The sequence below is a fragment of the Bubalus bubalis genome, chromosome 6 (genome assembly GCF_019923935.1).
Source record: "Bubalus bubalis isolate 160015118507 breed Murrah chromosome 6, NDDB_SH_1, whole genome shotgun sequence".
NCBI classification, from domain to species: domain Eukaryota; kingdom Metazoa; phylum Chordata; class Mammalia; order Artiodactyla; family Bovidae; genus Bubalus; species Bubalus bubalis.
Window position 1 is genome coordinate 24,386,722 of NC_059162.1, and position 15,202 is coordinate 24,401,923.

The window sequence follows — 15,202 nt, forward strand, 5'->3', positions numbered from 1 at the left end:
ATCACATTTGTTCCTGATATCATTCCCTGTTCCCTACACATCAGTGAATTCAGTTTATTCGAACACTTCCTTGACAACTCTCCTGTGATGTCATTTCATGATTTATTCTGCATTGTTTTCTTTTCTGTATCTCTACCTTCACAAATTCACTTTGGTCTGAATATATGGGCTTCCCAGGTGGCTCAGTGCTAAAGAACCTGCCTAAAGAACCCACCTGCCCTTATAGGAGATGTGGGTTTACTCCCTGGGTCAGGAAGATCCCTTGGAGAAGAAAATGGCAGCCCATTCCAGTATTCTTGCCTGGGAAACCCCATGGATAGAGGAGCCATGTAGCCATGGTGGGCTACAGTCCATGGGGTCACAAAAGAGTCAGACATGACTCAGTGACTAAACAACAACAACCTGAATATATCCAGGCATTCTGAGCACAGACGTGCAGTTTGTTCTTTATTCATATCCCTTTGTTTAGGTTTAGAAACTGTACTTGTTGCTTCCGTGTTGAAGTGCCTCAGCTATTAATGTTATTGTCAGTAACTCTGCTCAAGTAATTCTGGAACCACTGAGAAACATGCAAAGAAGTCTTTCTCTTCTGTAAATTTTCTTCATTCCCTCCCCATCCCAGAAATTGATTCTTTCCTTGTCACTTCATTTTTCTTCCTATGTAGTGTCCATTTCAGTTTTAATTTCAGTTTCCATTGTATTAGTTATGTATGCCTCTCTGTTCTTTTTCCCCTCTCAGACCTTAGTCACCATCTACTTCTTTTCACATTCCAAACTGTAAACTTGTTGATTCAGAACTACTGTAGTCTACAGAACCCTCAATCTTTGAGTGCACCAACAGAACCTGCATGGTCAGCACCATGGACAGAGGTGTTTGTAGGGATTAATGGGTTTGGAAGTCAAAAAAATTGACCTAAATTTAGGCATAAAATGAAAACTAAACTCATCTCATTTTGTGAATATGAAAGATTAATTTTTCCTTGGGTGTTATGACGTTGCTTGATATTCTGTGCTAAAATACTGACAAAAAGAAAAAGCAACTTTGGTAAGATTTTAATGAGAGAATTCAAATATCAGCATAGAATTGAAAGCAGGAGTCACTGTAAGTATTGTTTAGTTCTTTTCCTTTGTTTTATAGATGGTGAATTTAAATGACTTATCCAGAGCCATATAGCTCATTCATTTTAGAACTTAAGTTCTAAAGAACTGGAAAAAGACAGGTAGCATCTCCACTCAAGGTCATATAAATGTTTTGGACAAAACAGGTATTGAATTTAAAACCATCTGACCCTTTTTCTTGAAGTCATCAGGAAATAAATTCATCTCTTTTAGTGTAGTGTAGCCCTCTGTTGCTGGCTGACAGAAACCACATTTTCTTATCTCAGGTAGTAAGAGAGAGGATTTTTCCACCCCCAGAAAGATGTTCTCCAAACATTTATATAGACAGGGCAATCATAAGTCACTGTTATTAAGAAGGGAATTAATGATCTATATGTACATGTATATACCAAGGTTCCCAAATTTTTGGCAAGAGTTAATGTGAATCAAAGTGCCTCACCTACAGTGAATGATAGATTTAGTCATTATGAGCAGCCCACAATAAAATTTCATTAGCTTGCCATAATACTAAAATAGAAGACACTCTAATTAAACTTTAAGAATAGAGAAAGAAAATCTAAAACTGAAATACCAATAGAAGCTTCTGAAAGTTATAAAGTGAAGAAGAAGAATTGGTAATACTGACATTATTCTTTGCAAATATTTAAGAAACAGCCACCATCGCTATTGAAGATCTATGGTCACTCTTGTGCTTTAACCTCAAACAAGGTTATGATGTCACCAACCTATAACCAGAGGACTTTTGTTTTCTGAGTAATTTTTGATGAGTAGTAGAGTGTGTGACTAGCACAGAAAGCCCCTCATGTAAACAACCAATGCACATTTGTGAGATGACTGTCTGGGGTCAGGGTATGGTCTATGGCTGTGAAATGGAGCAAAGCCAATTAGGCCATATGTGGATCAAGCCTGTGACCTTGACCTCATTAGCACCGTGCTCTGCCCAGTTCAACTAACTGGCCCCAGATGGTTAAACTTAATGCAGCATTTTGTGTACAAGTACCCTAGAGCACATTCAGGGCAATCCACATTTTTTAAAAAACTGAACACTTTTTATGTCTGGCTCCTAAATGAATGACATGCAAAATAGCCTGATGTTTTTCTTCTTTCTTATGGTTAAAGAAGAATGGCAAATTTTATTTTAGTCTCCTTGAAACTCAATACCTCTTTGGGGCTGCTCCCTCTCCTCCTCTTCACTTATGAGAGTAGTTGTAAAGTGCCATATCCTGACCTCGCTTGCTTTGGCAAGTTTAACAAGCCATTGTGGTGGAAACAAGGTATTGCCCAGAGGCCACTAGAATTCATTTGGTATTTGCTTCTTATTCCACAGGGTCCTTCCTCTGACACACACGTTGACAGCCTGAGAACTTGCAGAAATTTTTCTACAGTTTTATGTGTTAAAAAAAAAAAAAAAACGTTGGTGGTCCTTTGTTTGAGAACTGGTAGCACCTTCCTTCTTTTCTTCTTTTCTTGAGATATTATTTTTAGAGTGATCATTTTCAAGTAGACAATCGAAAAGTATTTCATGATCACTGCAATTAACTGTGATAAGCTACTTAGGGAATAAGAATATAAGTTATTCAAGTGTATTAAGTATAAAAGTGTAAGTATATTTAAAGATGTTTTAGGGAATTCCATGGCTGTCCAGTGGTTAGGAGATGCTTCCACTGCTGCTGCTGCTGCTAAGTCGCTTCAGTCGTGCCCAACTCTGTGCGACCCCATAGATGGCAGCCCACCAGGCTCCCCCGTCCCTGGGATTCTCAAGGCAAGAACACTCAGGTGGCCTAATTCAATCTCTGTTTGAGGAACTAAGATCCTGCAAGCTGCATGGTGCAGCCAAAAAAAAGAGAAGAAGAATGTTACAGTCTAATAGGGAATGTATATACATGCATTTTATCTATCTCTTGTCTCTCCATCTATCTCACATTAAAGATTAATGTAAAGCATGGTATGGTATAAGATCTTTGAGTGTATGAATAATCAAACAGTTCAATTTAAGTTCAGAAGAGGTGTTATTTCAGCAGTATAAATCCTCAGGATATTTGATAGTGATAATTTTCAAATTGAAAAAAAAAACAGCCAACTTTGAGAATTAAAGGATATGGGATTTCGACGTGCTTCCTTTTAAGAAGAGACTCATCAAGTGTTTACTCTTGCTACTTCTTCCCCTCTGATTGCTGAGCTTCCTGCCTTGTTTCCCATCACAGGAGGATGTTTCCTGCCATGAGAGTGAAAATCACCGGCCTGGATCCACACCAGCAGTACTACATAGCAATGGACATTGTACCTGTGGACAATAAAAGATACAGGTAATGATGACTGGCATGTGGAATTGTGGGCATCACCAGCACCCAGGATGTTCTGTAAACTCATTAGATGACACATTTTAACAGTACACTGCAAAGAGCTGACTCACTGGAAAAGACTCTGATGCTGGGAGGGATTGGGGGCAGGAGGAGAAGGGGACGACAGAGGATGAGATGGCTGGATGGCATCACTGACTCGATGGATGTGAGTCTGAGTAAACTCCAGGAGTTGGTGATGGACAGGGAGGCCTGGTGTGCTGCTGCGATTCATGGGGTCGCAAAGAGTCGGACATGACTGAGCGACTGAACTGAACTGAACTGTACAATGTACTGAGTGGGGAACAAGGATAGAGGATATGCCAATGGCCTGTGGCAGAACATCAGACAGGAGAGAGGCAGGGAGTCAGAACCAGTAATGGTTTGGTCTGGATCCTCCTAACATTTCTGTAAAGACTGGGATTATATAGGGACTTCCCTGGCAGACCAGTGGTTCAGACTCTAAGCTTCCTCTGCAGGGGGCATATCTGGTCAGGGAACTAAGATTCTGCATGCTGCATGGCACAGCCAAAAAAACAAAAATAAATAATTTTTTTTAAAGTGGGATTGTGTAGTGTATGCCAGGGTAGCAAAAATCAAATGGATCTTAAGTCTAAAACTAATTCAGTTAACATTGAAAGTGATTAATGTATTGAATGATTTGGTTTATGAAATACTAAGTGAGCTGAGATGATTTATTTTGAAAAGTGGTCAGAGAAGTGCATTTATACAGTATATTCAATTATATACATGGTGGATTATCCTGTTGTTGATGGAGGGGAAGAATGGGAGAATTGGGTAAGGCCTCAGAAGAATATCTATTTAGGGGAATTATTGGTAATTAATATGGATTATGAACAAGTTTGCTAAATAACCTTCCTCAGAGCCATTAAAAGGCAGCATAGTCTCCACATGTCTCACATATAGTTCTTGTCGGAAACAGGTTGTGGCTTAATTGATCTCCTGAGTTCTCAATCAAATCAGTGAGTCATGGCTCATTTTTGAGATATTTCAGAACTTGGCCCTAAGCCCATGAATTTGGAGATTAGAGGTGAATAGAGAAGTTCATTACTTGTATGTTAGAGGGAGTGCTGGTTAAGAAAAAAGTGGTCTTGATGTTGGACTTAGTAGGGGAGATGCTCCTTTCTTTAAAAACTTCCTTCATTTCAGTGAAAATGGAGACCGCGGTCTTAGTGCAGCCATTCCCAGAAACACCAGGACTTCCCAGTTAGTTTTCTTTGATTAACCTAGTCTCATTCCAGTGACTTTGTGGGAAAATAATGTGGATGTTCAAAACTAAGTTTTCATCAAAATGCTTCAAAACTCAGAGTCTTAGCTAAGAAATGGTTAACAAGTGAGAGGCTTGGAGGGTCTCTGCACATGGCTGTGTTTTATAGGACAATATGGAAGATGTTTTTAATAAGGAACCAAACCCCGAGCAAGTGGCCAATGGATTATATGGTTTGCATTTGAAAGGTGAAAGGTTGCAGTAAAATACCTTTTCCATAGCTAAACACGTGGGTTCAGGATGCCTGTGTGCACACAGGGGTGCAAGGCAAGGAGAGGAAGAAGAAAGAAAAGGAACTGTGAGAATGTTTTCCTTGTGAGAGCTGCGGCTTTGATCATTAACCACAACACTTTTCTGCCCTCCCCCACCCATCTTGTTTCCCATTTCCATCTCTATTTCATTTTCCCTGGTTATCCACCCTTCCCTTTTGCTCCTTTGTATTCTCTGTTTAATCCTCCCTCCTCCATTTTTTCCTCATTTGTGTCTCCTCCCTCCTGTCCCTAATTGTTTCCTGGGTCTCTGCTCCTCCCCTGCATCTGTCTCTGAATTCTCCTCTCTCCCTCTCTGTCTCAGATATGTGTATCACAGCTCCAAGTGGATGGTGGCTGGCAACGCTGATTCCCCCGTGCCCCCAAGAGTTTATATACACCCTGATTCTCTAGCTTCTGGAGATACTTGGATGAGACAGGTGGTCAGTTTTGACAAACTCAAGCTGACCAACAATGAATTGGATGATCAAGGACATGTGAGTCAAATAACCCCATCTCCTCTATCTTCCTCTTTCCCTTTTTTTTCCTCTAGAACTGACTAGTCCCAGGCTGTTTCAAATGGGTAAAAAAGAATCTCTATGCTATTTTGAGTCATTTTAAGTAATTAAGCAAGCATGAAAGTTTTTTTTTTTCCTCTTGTGAAATTACATTTATTACACATCTAACATTTAGCAACTGTCTGTTATGTATCAGATTGTGTTTATCAGACAGAGTTCTTGTGCTCCAGGAACTCACTGTCAAGTCAGGAGAATTCAGACAGAAACACAGGACACATTTCAAAATGCTGAAATAAATCATATCGTTTAGTAGAATAATTCTTATTATTCGTACCATATAATTCATATTATCCTCTGAGGGCAATAAACTCAGAGAAACTGTTGTAGGGGCATTTCTGGCTGATTGGTCAAGAAATTTATGAATTTATAAGAGAAGTCTAGGTCTTAAGGCTGCTGCTGCTGCTGCTAAATCACTTCAGTCGTGTCCGACTGTGCGACCCTATAGATGGCAGCCCACCAGGCTCCCCCGTCCGCTGGCCAGGTGTAATTGGTGCCCCTGATTTAATTTTGGCGGTTAACACACTGAATTTTCACTGAATGCCAGAATCCACACGGGATGCTATGCATGAAGACTGAAGAAACTAAAATCATGGCTCCTATCTTTAGGGAAATGGTAACTTTCTGAGGAAGAGAGAACACCCATATACCCTTAGCTCTCCCATAACATGAGAGAATGTCCATAAAATCAATAACAAAGTTCAAATAATGGCTTGTAAAATTTAAAGACAGAGGAGCCCATCCTGAAAATGTGAAGCAGGAAGGAACAGCAGTCACACAGCAGGGGTTCTGAGACCTTTTAGTGGAGTGGAGTCTACTGGTATCAGAACCAATTCGCTCAGTATTTATCCAAATGAAGAAGACACATTGCACTCACCACCTATGATTGAGATCCTCTGCTACAGGGTTCTGTGTGATGTGATGCTCCAGTCACTTAGTCCTTCCAGCCATGGGCAAGTACACTGCTTTCCAGTTTCCTGTACGTCTCACCTCCAATCTGTGTTTTCCTATAATGCTTTTATCCTGTAATTTGTTTGCATAAGAACTAGAAAAGACGTAGGGATCTTAGAGGCAACCCTGGAGTAATGTGTCCCCTTCTCATTTCAGATCATTCTTCACTCTATGCACAAATACCAGCCTCGAGTACACGTGATTCGCAAGGATTTCAGCAGTGATCTTTCACCCACCAAACCCGTCCCTGCTGGGGATGGAGTGAAGACATTCAACTTTCCTGAGACAGTGTTCACTACCGTCACAGCCTATCAGAACCAGCAGGTACGAGGCTGCCTTTGAGAGTCGCCTGCTGCAGCTGCCTTTAATGGAGTTTATTCATCCTTCTGTAAGAACTGCTTAGTCCTTCTCCATGGCACTGAAATGCTGGAGTGAGAGCCACCAGGCTGGTGGCCCGCAGACAGCCCTGGTGATGACAAGGCGGTAATGCCTGGTAGCAGCTGTCAGAGTCTAGATTTAGATCAGAGACAAGATCTTTGACCAAGAGGACCAAACCTAAGTCATTTTCAGGTCTCTCTGTACTTGTACCCATGTTTCATGATCTCTACTACATCCTGGCAAATGTTCCTCATCACTTGAAATTCCTGAGGTTTGATTCATTCTTTCCCTTTTATCCTCTCCGGGGAGCCCTCCATCAGGCTACATCAAAGTCATCAAGTCTCTCAGACTCTATGTCAGACTCACCACTTCCATTTATACTTTCAGACAAAGTTGGCTTGTGCTCACCAGCCACACCCTAAGATCTGTATGATTTGATGTCAGTAATATATTCATTCATTGTTAATATTTATTGAGAACTTATAATAGTCTAAGCTTAGCAGATTAAGACTCATTTCTTAATCTCATTTCTCCCTAAGCAAAGAAGAGTTTAAGTTGAGTGAAAGATACATAAATATATAATGATAATACAGTGGAATAACAGAGAAGTGGACAGGGTGTTTTTTTGTATTGGTTTGGTTTGTTTATTTGTTTGTTTTTCTTTGGTGTGGGAAATGAGGGAAGTTTTCCTGGAAGAACTGAAGCTTTTTCTGTTGTTGAAACACACATAGAAATTAGCTAGTTGGTGGGGGAGAGGAAGAGAGAGGCCAAGTCTAGGATTACTGTGGGCATTTCTAAAAAACATTCTTTTTTTTTTTTTTTTTTTTAAGAGAATGACTTGATGGATTTACAAGTTGTCTCACTTTATGCAGTTCTCTAAAAGTTACATATGAACCTCATTTTGTAAGTTAGATGGTATTTCACATTTTGGTAAATTGTCTAATTAATAGGATCCTGCAGTGAATTCTTTTCCAAAACAAAGATTTTTTTGCTTGTTTATTTTACTTGAAACTCTGCATACTTTTGTTTTGGGCCTGCTTGGAGCAAAATGGACTTATACTATAGAACTCAATACCTTTTATATTGGGCACTGTGCTCTAACAAAGAAAGAAATAGGAAAGCTTCATTCCCTAAATATTTATTGAGGGCTTACTATGTGCCAGGCAGGTGAAGGTATGTTACACAATCTTCAGTTCATATAGAAACTTTTTCTACCTTTCATAGTACATCCTGGTAAGATTCCTTGGATACTTTTTATCTTAGAGGAATTTGATACACAACAATCCCTTAGTCAGACAAAGGTTAAGTACTATATGGTTGTTGCACTTTCTCAGCAGCTGTAAAGTGTTCCCAACTTCAGACTTTCCTCTTAGATGCTGTATTTGATCTCAAGTAGAAGGAGAAGGAAATGGCAACCCACTCCAGTGTTCTTGCCTGGAGAATCCCAGGGGGAGCCTGGTGAGCTTCTGTCTATGGGGTCGCACAGAGTCGGACATGACTGAAGCGACTTAGCAGCAGCAGCAGCAGCAGAAGGGCTTTACTTTGCGATGAGCGCTATTTAAAATTGTTTAAACTCTCTCAAACCCCTCAGATAGTAAAATTGCAGAGGCCATGGAGGGTTCTTACAAAAAACTTTAATAATCGAGATTTCTTAAGCTCTGATACAAGATAGAGCAGCAGTATCAACATGACTTTTGGAGCAGTTGGGACTTTGGGATTAATTGTATTACAGAAGAGGGGAAATAGAAGTTCTTTGAATAATTGAACTTTTTCCAAGACTACACCAGCCATCATTTTAGTTATTACTTTCTCGTGCAGGTGGAGAGACGTGGCAATAAATATGACTCTAGAATGTAGCTTGTAGAGCAAAGTAGAACACTGTTGAATGACCCTTCCACTGCCTCACGGAGATCCATTCTAGAGGCCAGGAGAGTCAGTACTGTAACCCAAGCTAAAGCTAAAACTCGACAACTCACTAGACAATGAAAGAAAACCAAGCATGAGCATGAAATCTCGTTCAGTTCCTCTGCATTTCATAGACAATGTTCCAGCATCTGAGTACATTCTACTCATATAAATATTTTGCCTATATCTGCACTTGAAAGAGAAAGTGAACTTTGCTCAGTCGTTTCTGACTCTTTGTGACCCCATGGACTGTAGCCTGCCTCACTCCTCTGTCCATGGAATTCTCCAGGTCAGAATGCTGGAATTGGTAGTCATTCCCTTCTCCAGGGGATTTCCCCAACCCAGGAATCAAACCTGAGTCTCCTGTATTGCAGGCAGATTCTTTACCAACTGAGGCACCAGGGTAGCCCACGTATGGACTTGAATAGGGGCAATGGTAGTTTGGCGGGGGTAGGATGTTATGACTAAGATCATGGGATTTGGTAGTAAACCTATCTGTTTGGTTTCTACCTTTTTATTGGCAAATTGTGTGACCTTGAGCAAGGTCAAACAATTTGTGTTTTCCTCTCATCTTGTGTTTCCTGGCCTGAAAGTGTCCTGACCTTATTAGGACTAGATGAGGGGACATGTACTGTCACTGACATAAACCTGGCATCTAATTAATAGTAGTCAGCCTATATTGCTAAATGCCTGGGTCTGCACAGGCATGAAAGATAATGGGGGAATAGAGGCAATTTTAAAGAATAAATTTCTTATTAAGGAGAAAGAGGATTCTTGGGGACTGGAGGAGGTACATGGGCTCTTGAAGGAATTATATTCAATAGGTAACTACTTTGATCTCTCTGTTCTCATGTCACGTTGGTGAATTCATGATGTGCTGACATTCGAAATAGATGAGTCATACTCAATTCCACCCATTTTAAAATCCAGATAACGGCTTTTGCCTGTTTAACAAGCCTCCATTCCCTGGATAAATCAATAAGCATGATTGTTTAACATTCCCTTTGGCTGTGTAGATATGATTTAATATAACACAGTGCCTTCTAATAAAGCAAACTAACCTTGGGTCTCTCCCCCAGGAATCTAGAGGGCTGCATCCTATAAGGCAGATCTGTTATGTACCAATAGTTTTCAAACTTGTCATGAAGATGCTGGGTAGCATAAACTGTTCTCTTTTGTGAGCTGCATTCAGTGATTACTGTGGTTTTATTTCCTCAGCCTTCTAGATTGAGAACAAATAATACCTTAAAGCAAAGTTGTTTACTTCATATTTTTTTTTTAAGGGAAGGGTTAGGGAGGGCTATGAGTAAGGAAAGAGCAAAGAGTCAGGGATAGATTCTCATTGTTCTCAGGGACTTGTCCGGAGGAGCACACAGCAGGAAGGAGAGTGGAGGGGATGGAATTGAAGTGAACTGTTGTCCAGCCGTCCTAGGGAAAGGCAGTGCATTGCTCCACATACAGCAAAGGGCTAGACATTTGCAGACCTGGATTTTAGTCCTACGTTTTCCACTAGCTTCCCTGTGTCACTTTGAGCAAGTTATTTTGTCTTTTGGGGCTTCAATGTGTTATTAAAATGTCATTTATTTTAAGAAATAGTGATGGCAGGAAGAGATAGTGGGGAGCTATTAATTCTCTTTATTTGGTAGAATAAAAAATTGCAATATCAATATTGATCCTTCACATGGTGGAAGGGGAGGTTTTGGAATTAGCCTGTGGCATTTTGAAGCCCTGAAACCACTAATTAGGAGGAAGGACCCTTCCATCTCCATGGTGCCAGTGGTTTTGTCACTAAGTCATGTCCGACTCCTGCAACCCCATGGACTGTAGCCCACCAGACTCCTCTGTCCATGGATTACCCAGGCAAGAATACTGGAGTGGGTTGCCATTTTCTCCTCCAGGGGATCTTCCCAGCCCAGGGGTCGAACCCATGTCTCCTGTATTGCAGGCAGATTCTTTACCTACTGTGCCACCGGGGATGCCCTAAAACTGAAACCACTAATTAGAAGGAAAGACTCTTCCATCTCCATAATTCTAAGCTATTTATAGTCCATGCAGCGCTGACTATATGCTTAGAACATGACAACATACCTCTACTACCAGGTTCCTGAAGTATCTGTGATTCTGCTTCTTTGCATAAAAATAGGAGTGGCATGTGAAGAAAGAGTTTCTTTTCTCATGAAATAATTGATGCTTTTCTTGCCCATTCTCTCTACTCACCCTTGCTGACTGACACATAGACTCCCAGGGCTGCTAACATACTGAAGTTATTATTGCTGTTATTTGCTCTTGGAGCGCCAACTTGGCAGGCCCATGGCAGAGAGAAAAGTACACGATGCCCAGACTCTCATCGAGAAGGACAAGAGGGTAGAAGTGGGAATAAAGATGATTCTACCCTTAATGCTTTTTCTTGGAAGAAGCTAATGCCAATATATGTCCTCATGGAATTAGCAGGAAATTTCCATAGCAGAGTCTTTGTCCTCTCTAAGGGAAAAAGACTGCTAAACCTTGATTTTTTTTTTCCCCTCCAAATAGGAAACTAGATTTCAAAATGGCACAGCCCTGTCTTCCTCAGGTCACACAGTCTTATTTCTTGATGAGAATTGGCTACATGAAACCACAGCCAGGCCAGGCTTGTGTAAGCAAATCCAATAGGATTCTGAGCCACTCATTATACCCCAAACTACTGAGCCAGTTTTGCCTTAACTTTGCAATCAAATTAGTATAGAATTTTTGTTCATATTGGATTAAAATTTTTTTATCCTTATGGAATACTTTTTCAAGCAATCTGGTAAAAAAAATAAGAGTATGTTAATGAGGGAAGTCCCTTTGAGCCTTGGTCTGGTGAAATTATACTGAGGATATTCAGATTTTCTTTGTAGGTTGTGTTCTTTATGTCTGCACTGTGCATGGTGAGGTATACCTGATTTATTAACTACATCTATGTTACTAGGCAAAACAGTGAGGGAAAATGATTAAAATGAATAGTGGCAAGCCATAACCACCCCCTTATGTGCCATTGTCTTCAATAACTCAGACTACACAAATCAGTATAAGGTTATGGAAAGAAAATCAGTGAAGAAAAATGCTTCCATAACCCCTGTATTTTCCACATTGCCTCATTATCATTGGACCAAGTTTGAACACAACTGCTGTAGAATAGCTTTAGTTACAATGGAAGTTACTAATAGACCTTGTTCTGATGGGAAAGGCATTTAAGATTTTTGTCTGTAATCCCTATAGTGAAAGCAAATAGGATTGGGGGAGTTGTTTGGTCTATATTCTCTAAGGTTTATTATGGCTTTGGGACTGGTGATTTCTGTTTCACCAATGAATGAAATTCATTCACTCCCTCACTCTATGCATTCATTGAACACAAATAGCATGTCATCTTGGCTGGCTGTGGCTGTATGCACGCTCAATCATGTCTGACTCTTTGCGACCCTGTAGACTGTAGACCACCAGGCTCCTCTGTCCATGGGATTATCCAGGCAAGAATACTGGAGTGGGTTGCCATTTCCTCCTCCAGGGGATCTTCCTAACCAGGGATTGAACCCACATCTATATTTACATATATCTATCTATAATATATAGATATATATTTTCCTCCCAAATCTTTATGGATGCTGTTGTAAATAATAAAATATATCTTTAATATTGTTGAAAATAAATTTCATTTTATTTAATTGTAACCTGCATATTATAATGTTAGGCTAAGTGCAAATTTTGATTTACCACTACGATCGATGGGAGATAAACTAGCTATGAGAAAAATATAAGAGAATTTATCAATTCTTCAATATCCCTTTTAAATAATTGATTTATGTGGAAAAAAACCCAAATAAATTATATATAATTTGGGAAAAATAAAGAAAGTGTAGTTAAGAGAGTGGCAGAAGAACCCTATATTGGAGGGGTAATCAAGGAAGACCTCTCTCAGGAGGTTAACATTTGGATTGAGACTTAGGGTGAGGAGGCAGTTATATGAAAAGTAGAGAAGAAAACATTTTAGTCTGGGGGTAGAATGGGTTTCCCTGGTAGCTCAGATGGTAAGGAATCTGCCTGAAATTAGGGAAACCCGGGTACAGTTCCTGGGTTGGGAAGATCCCCTGGAGAATGGAGTGGCAATGGCAATCCACTCCAGTATTCTTGCCAGAATCCCATGGACAGAGGAGCCTGATGGGCTATAGTCCATGGGGTTGCAAAGAGTTGGACACAACTGGAACGACTAAGCACAGCACAGAATGCATGTGAGGGGTCTGAGCAGGGAAAGAGCTTGACACGTTCCAACTCTGAGAGCAGCTCAGTTTGCCTGGAGCCTGTGGACCAGAGTTAGGGAACAATGGGGAGGGATGGAGAGGCAGGCAGGAGCCAGGGCATGCTGACCCTGCAAGGCCAGGCAGAGCTTGGATTGAATTCTGAGTCCAGTGGTAAGCACTGAAAGAATGACATGGTCTGACTATGTGTTAACAAAGATGACTTTGGTTGCTAAGGGAAGAGAAGAGATTGGACAGGGACATAAGAGATGTAGGTTCAATCCCTGGGTCAGGAAGATCCCTTGGAGGAGGGCATGGCAACTCACTCCAGTATTTTTGCCTAGGGAATTCCCATGCACAGAGGAGCCTAGCGGGCTACAGTCCATAGGGTTGCAAAGAGTCAGACATGACTGAGGTGACTTAGCACACAAGAGTGGAAGAGGAGAGATTAGTTTGAAGGGTATTTAGAGTAGTTTAGTCAAAAGACGACAGTGACCTGGTCTAACTAAGATGGGAAGGCAGAGGTCGGCAGTCCTATTTGATCATAATAAATAAACACCATTAAGGGTATGGCTGATCATGAAGTATTCAAACGAGCCTCCCCTGCTACTCCAGATGTACAGTGCATGGGCAGGGATGGGTGCACTGGGGTTTATGAGTCCTCTTTGTGGTTGCTTGGGGGTCCCTGTGCTGTCCTCTGGTCCTCACTGGCCTCTGCCGGGGGGTGTGGCCTGGGGCCAGGTCTGGGCTGGTCCTTGGGTTCCTTGTGTTGATATGCTCTACCAACAGGAGACTGTTCAACTTGTGCTTTTGTGTTCCTGCCTCAGTCAGACCTCCCGGGCTTCCCTGGATAGCTCGGCTCCACCTCAGGTTTCATCTAGGTCCTCTGGCTCTTGTCTGGACTGCAGCACCTCTGCGTCAAGGTCACCCTGCCTTCTCCTCTGAGACCCTGACCCACTGCAGAAGGGCCATGGAAGGCTCGGGAATCCTAACTCAGGCCTCTTCTGTATTTGTGCTGGTGCAGCCACCCCGTGTGTGTATGGAGGTGACCTGCCAGGGTGCCTCTGAGTCTCCCCAGCCCTGCCCCTGGATTTTAGTTTGAGTAGAGAGCAAAAGCACATGTAAACCTAACTACTTGCTTTTCTTTTGTCTGTCACCTCTTTTCTCATGTCCCACTGGAGTAGAAAGGGAGGGTTTTTTTTACTTCTTTTTCTACCTGATGAAAATTCATCTCATGTCACATCTTTCCTTATGTAGGACAGCAAGCTGTCATTTGCATCCCTTTCTATACTGAATCTGGAGAAGGAAATGGCAACTTACTCCAGTACTCTTGCCTGGAGAATCCCATGGACAGAGAAGCCTGGTGGGCTATATGGTCCATATGGTCTCAGAGAGTCAGACACAACTGAAGTGACTTAGCATCCACTATACTGAATCTACCAGGTGGCTCTTGATATGGGAACTATGGGATTATCGATGTTGTGAATACATTGATTTACTCCTCCAAAATACTGTCCATGTTACCCTTGATATTTGTGTGTGTGCGCATGCTCAGTCGTGTCTGAATGTTTGCGACCCCTTCAAGCTCCTTTGTCCATGAGATTCTCCAGGCAAGAATACTGGAGTGGGTTGCCATTTCCTCCCCCAGGGGATCTTCCTGACCCAGGGATAGAACCCACATATCCTGAGTTGGCAGGCAGATTCTTTATCTCTGAACCACCTGGGAAACTCACCCATAGCCAAAATTGTTGGCATAAGCATTAATCGGGGTCATACATTGGTGTGGATATCTAATATTGCTCTCTTCTGCCTACAGGGTAACTAAATGTCTGCAGGGTAGTAAAGGCTTTTCATGATGTGGCCTGAGGTCAACCTCTCAGTTTTCTCTCTCACGTTCTCTTCTTGTACCTTGTGCTCCGGTTACATCAGACTCTTCAGTGATTCTTACAAATGTTTCATTCTGGAACTTCTCTGGTGGTCTGCTGGTTGAGAATCTGCCTTCCAGTACAGGGGATGTAGGTTTGGTTCCCAATCAAGGAACTATGATCCCACATGCCACAGAGCAACTAGGTGTATGCACGACTAGAAAGTCCGCACACCGCCACAAAGATCTCACATGATGCAACTGAGACCAATGCAGCCAAAG

At 41.5% G+C, this 15,202-nt stretch overlaps 1 protein-coding gene across 4 annotated transcripts in view; it reads left to right on the plus strand.

The window, feature by feature from the left end:
- Window positions 1-15,202, plus strand: part of TBX15 (T-box transcription factor 15) — a 125,813-nt gene that overhangs the window by 76,985 nt on the left and 33,626 nt on the right. For all 4 annotated transcript variants that reach the window (XM_045166058.1, XM_006049364.4, XM_045166057.1 and 1 more), the window contains exons 3-5: window positions 3,324-3,425; window positions 5,320-5,491; window positions 6,677-6,844. In XM_045166058.1, the coding sequence (XP_045021993.1) occupies window positions 3,324-3,425; window positions 5,320-5,491; window positions 6,677-6,844 (442 nt within the window). The remainder of the gene's footprint in view (window positions 1-3,323; window positions 3,426-5,319; window positions 5,492-6,676; window positions 6,845-15,202) is intronic.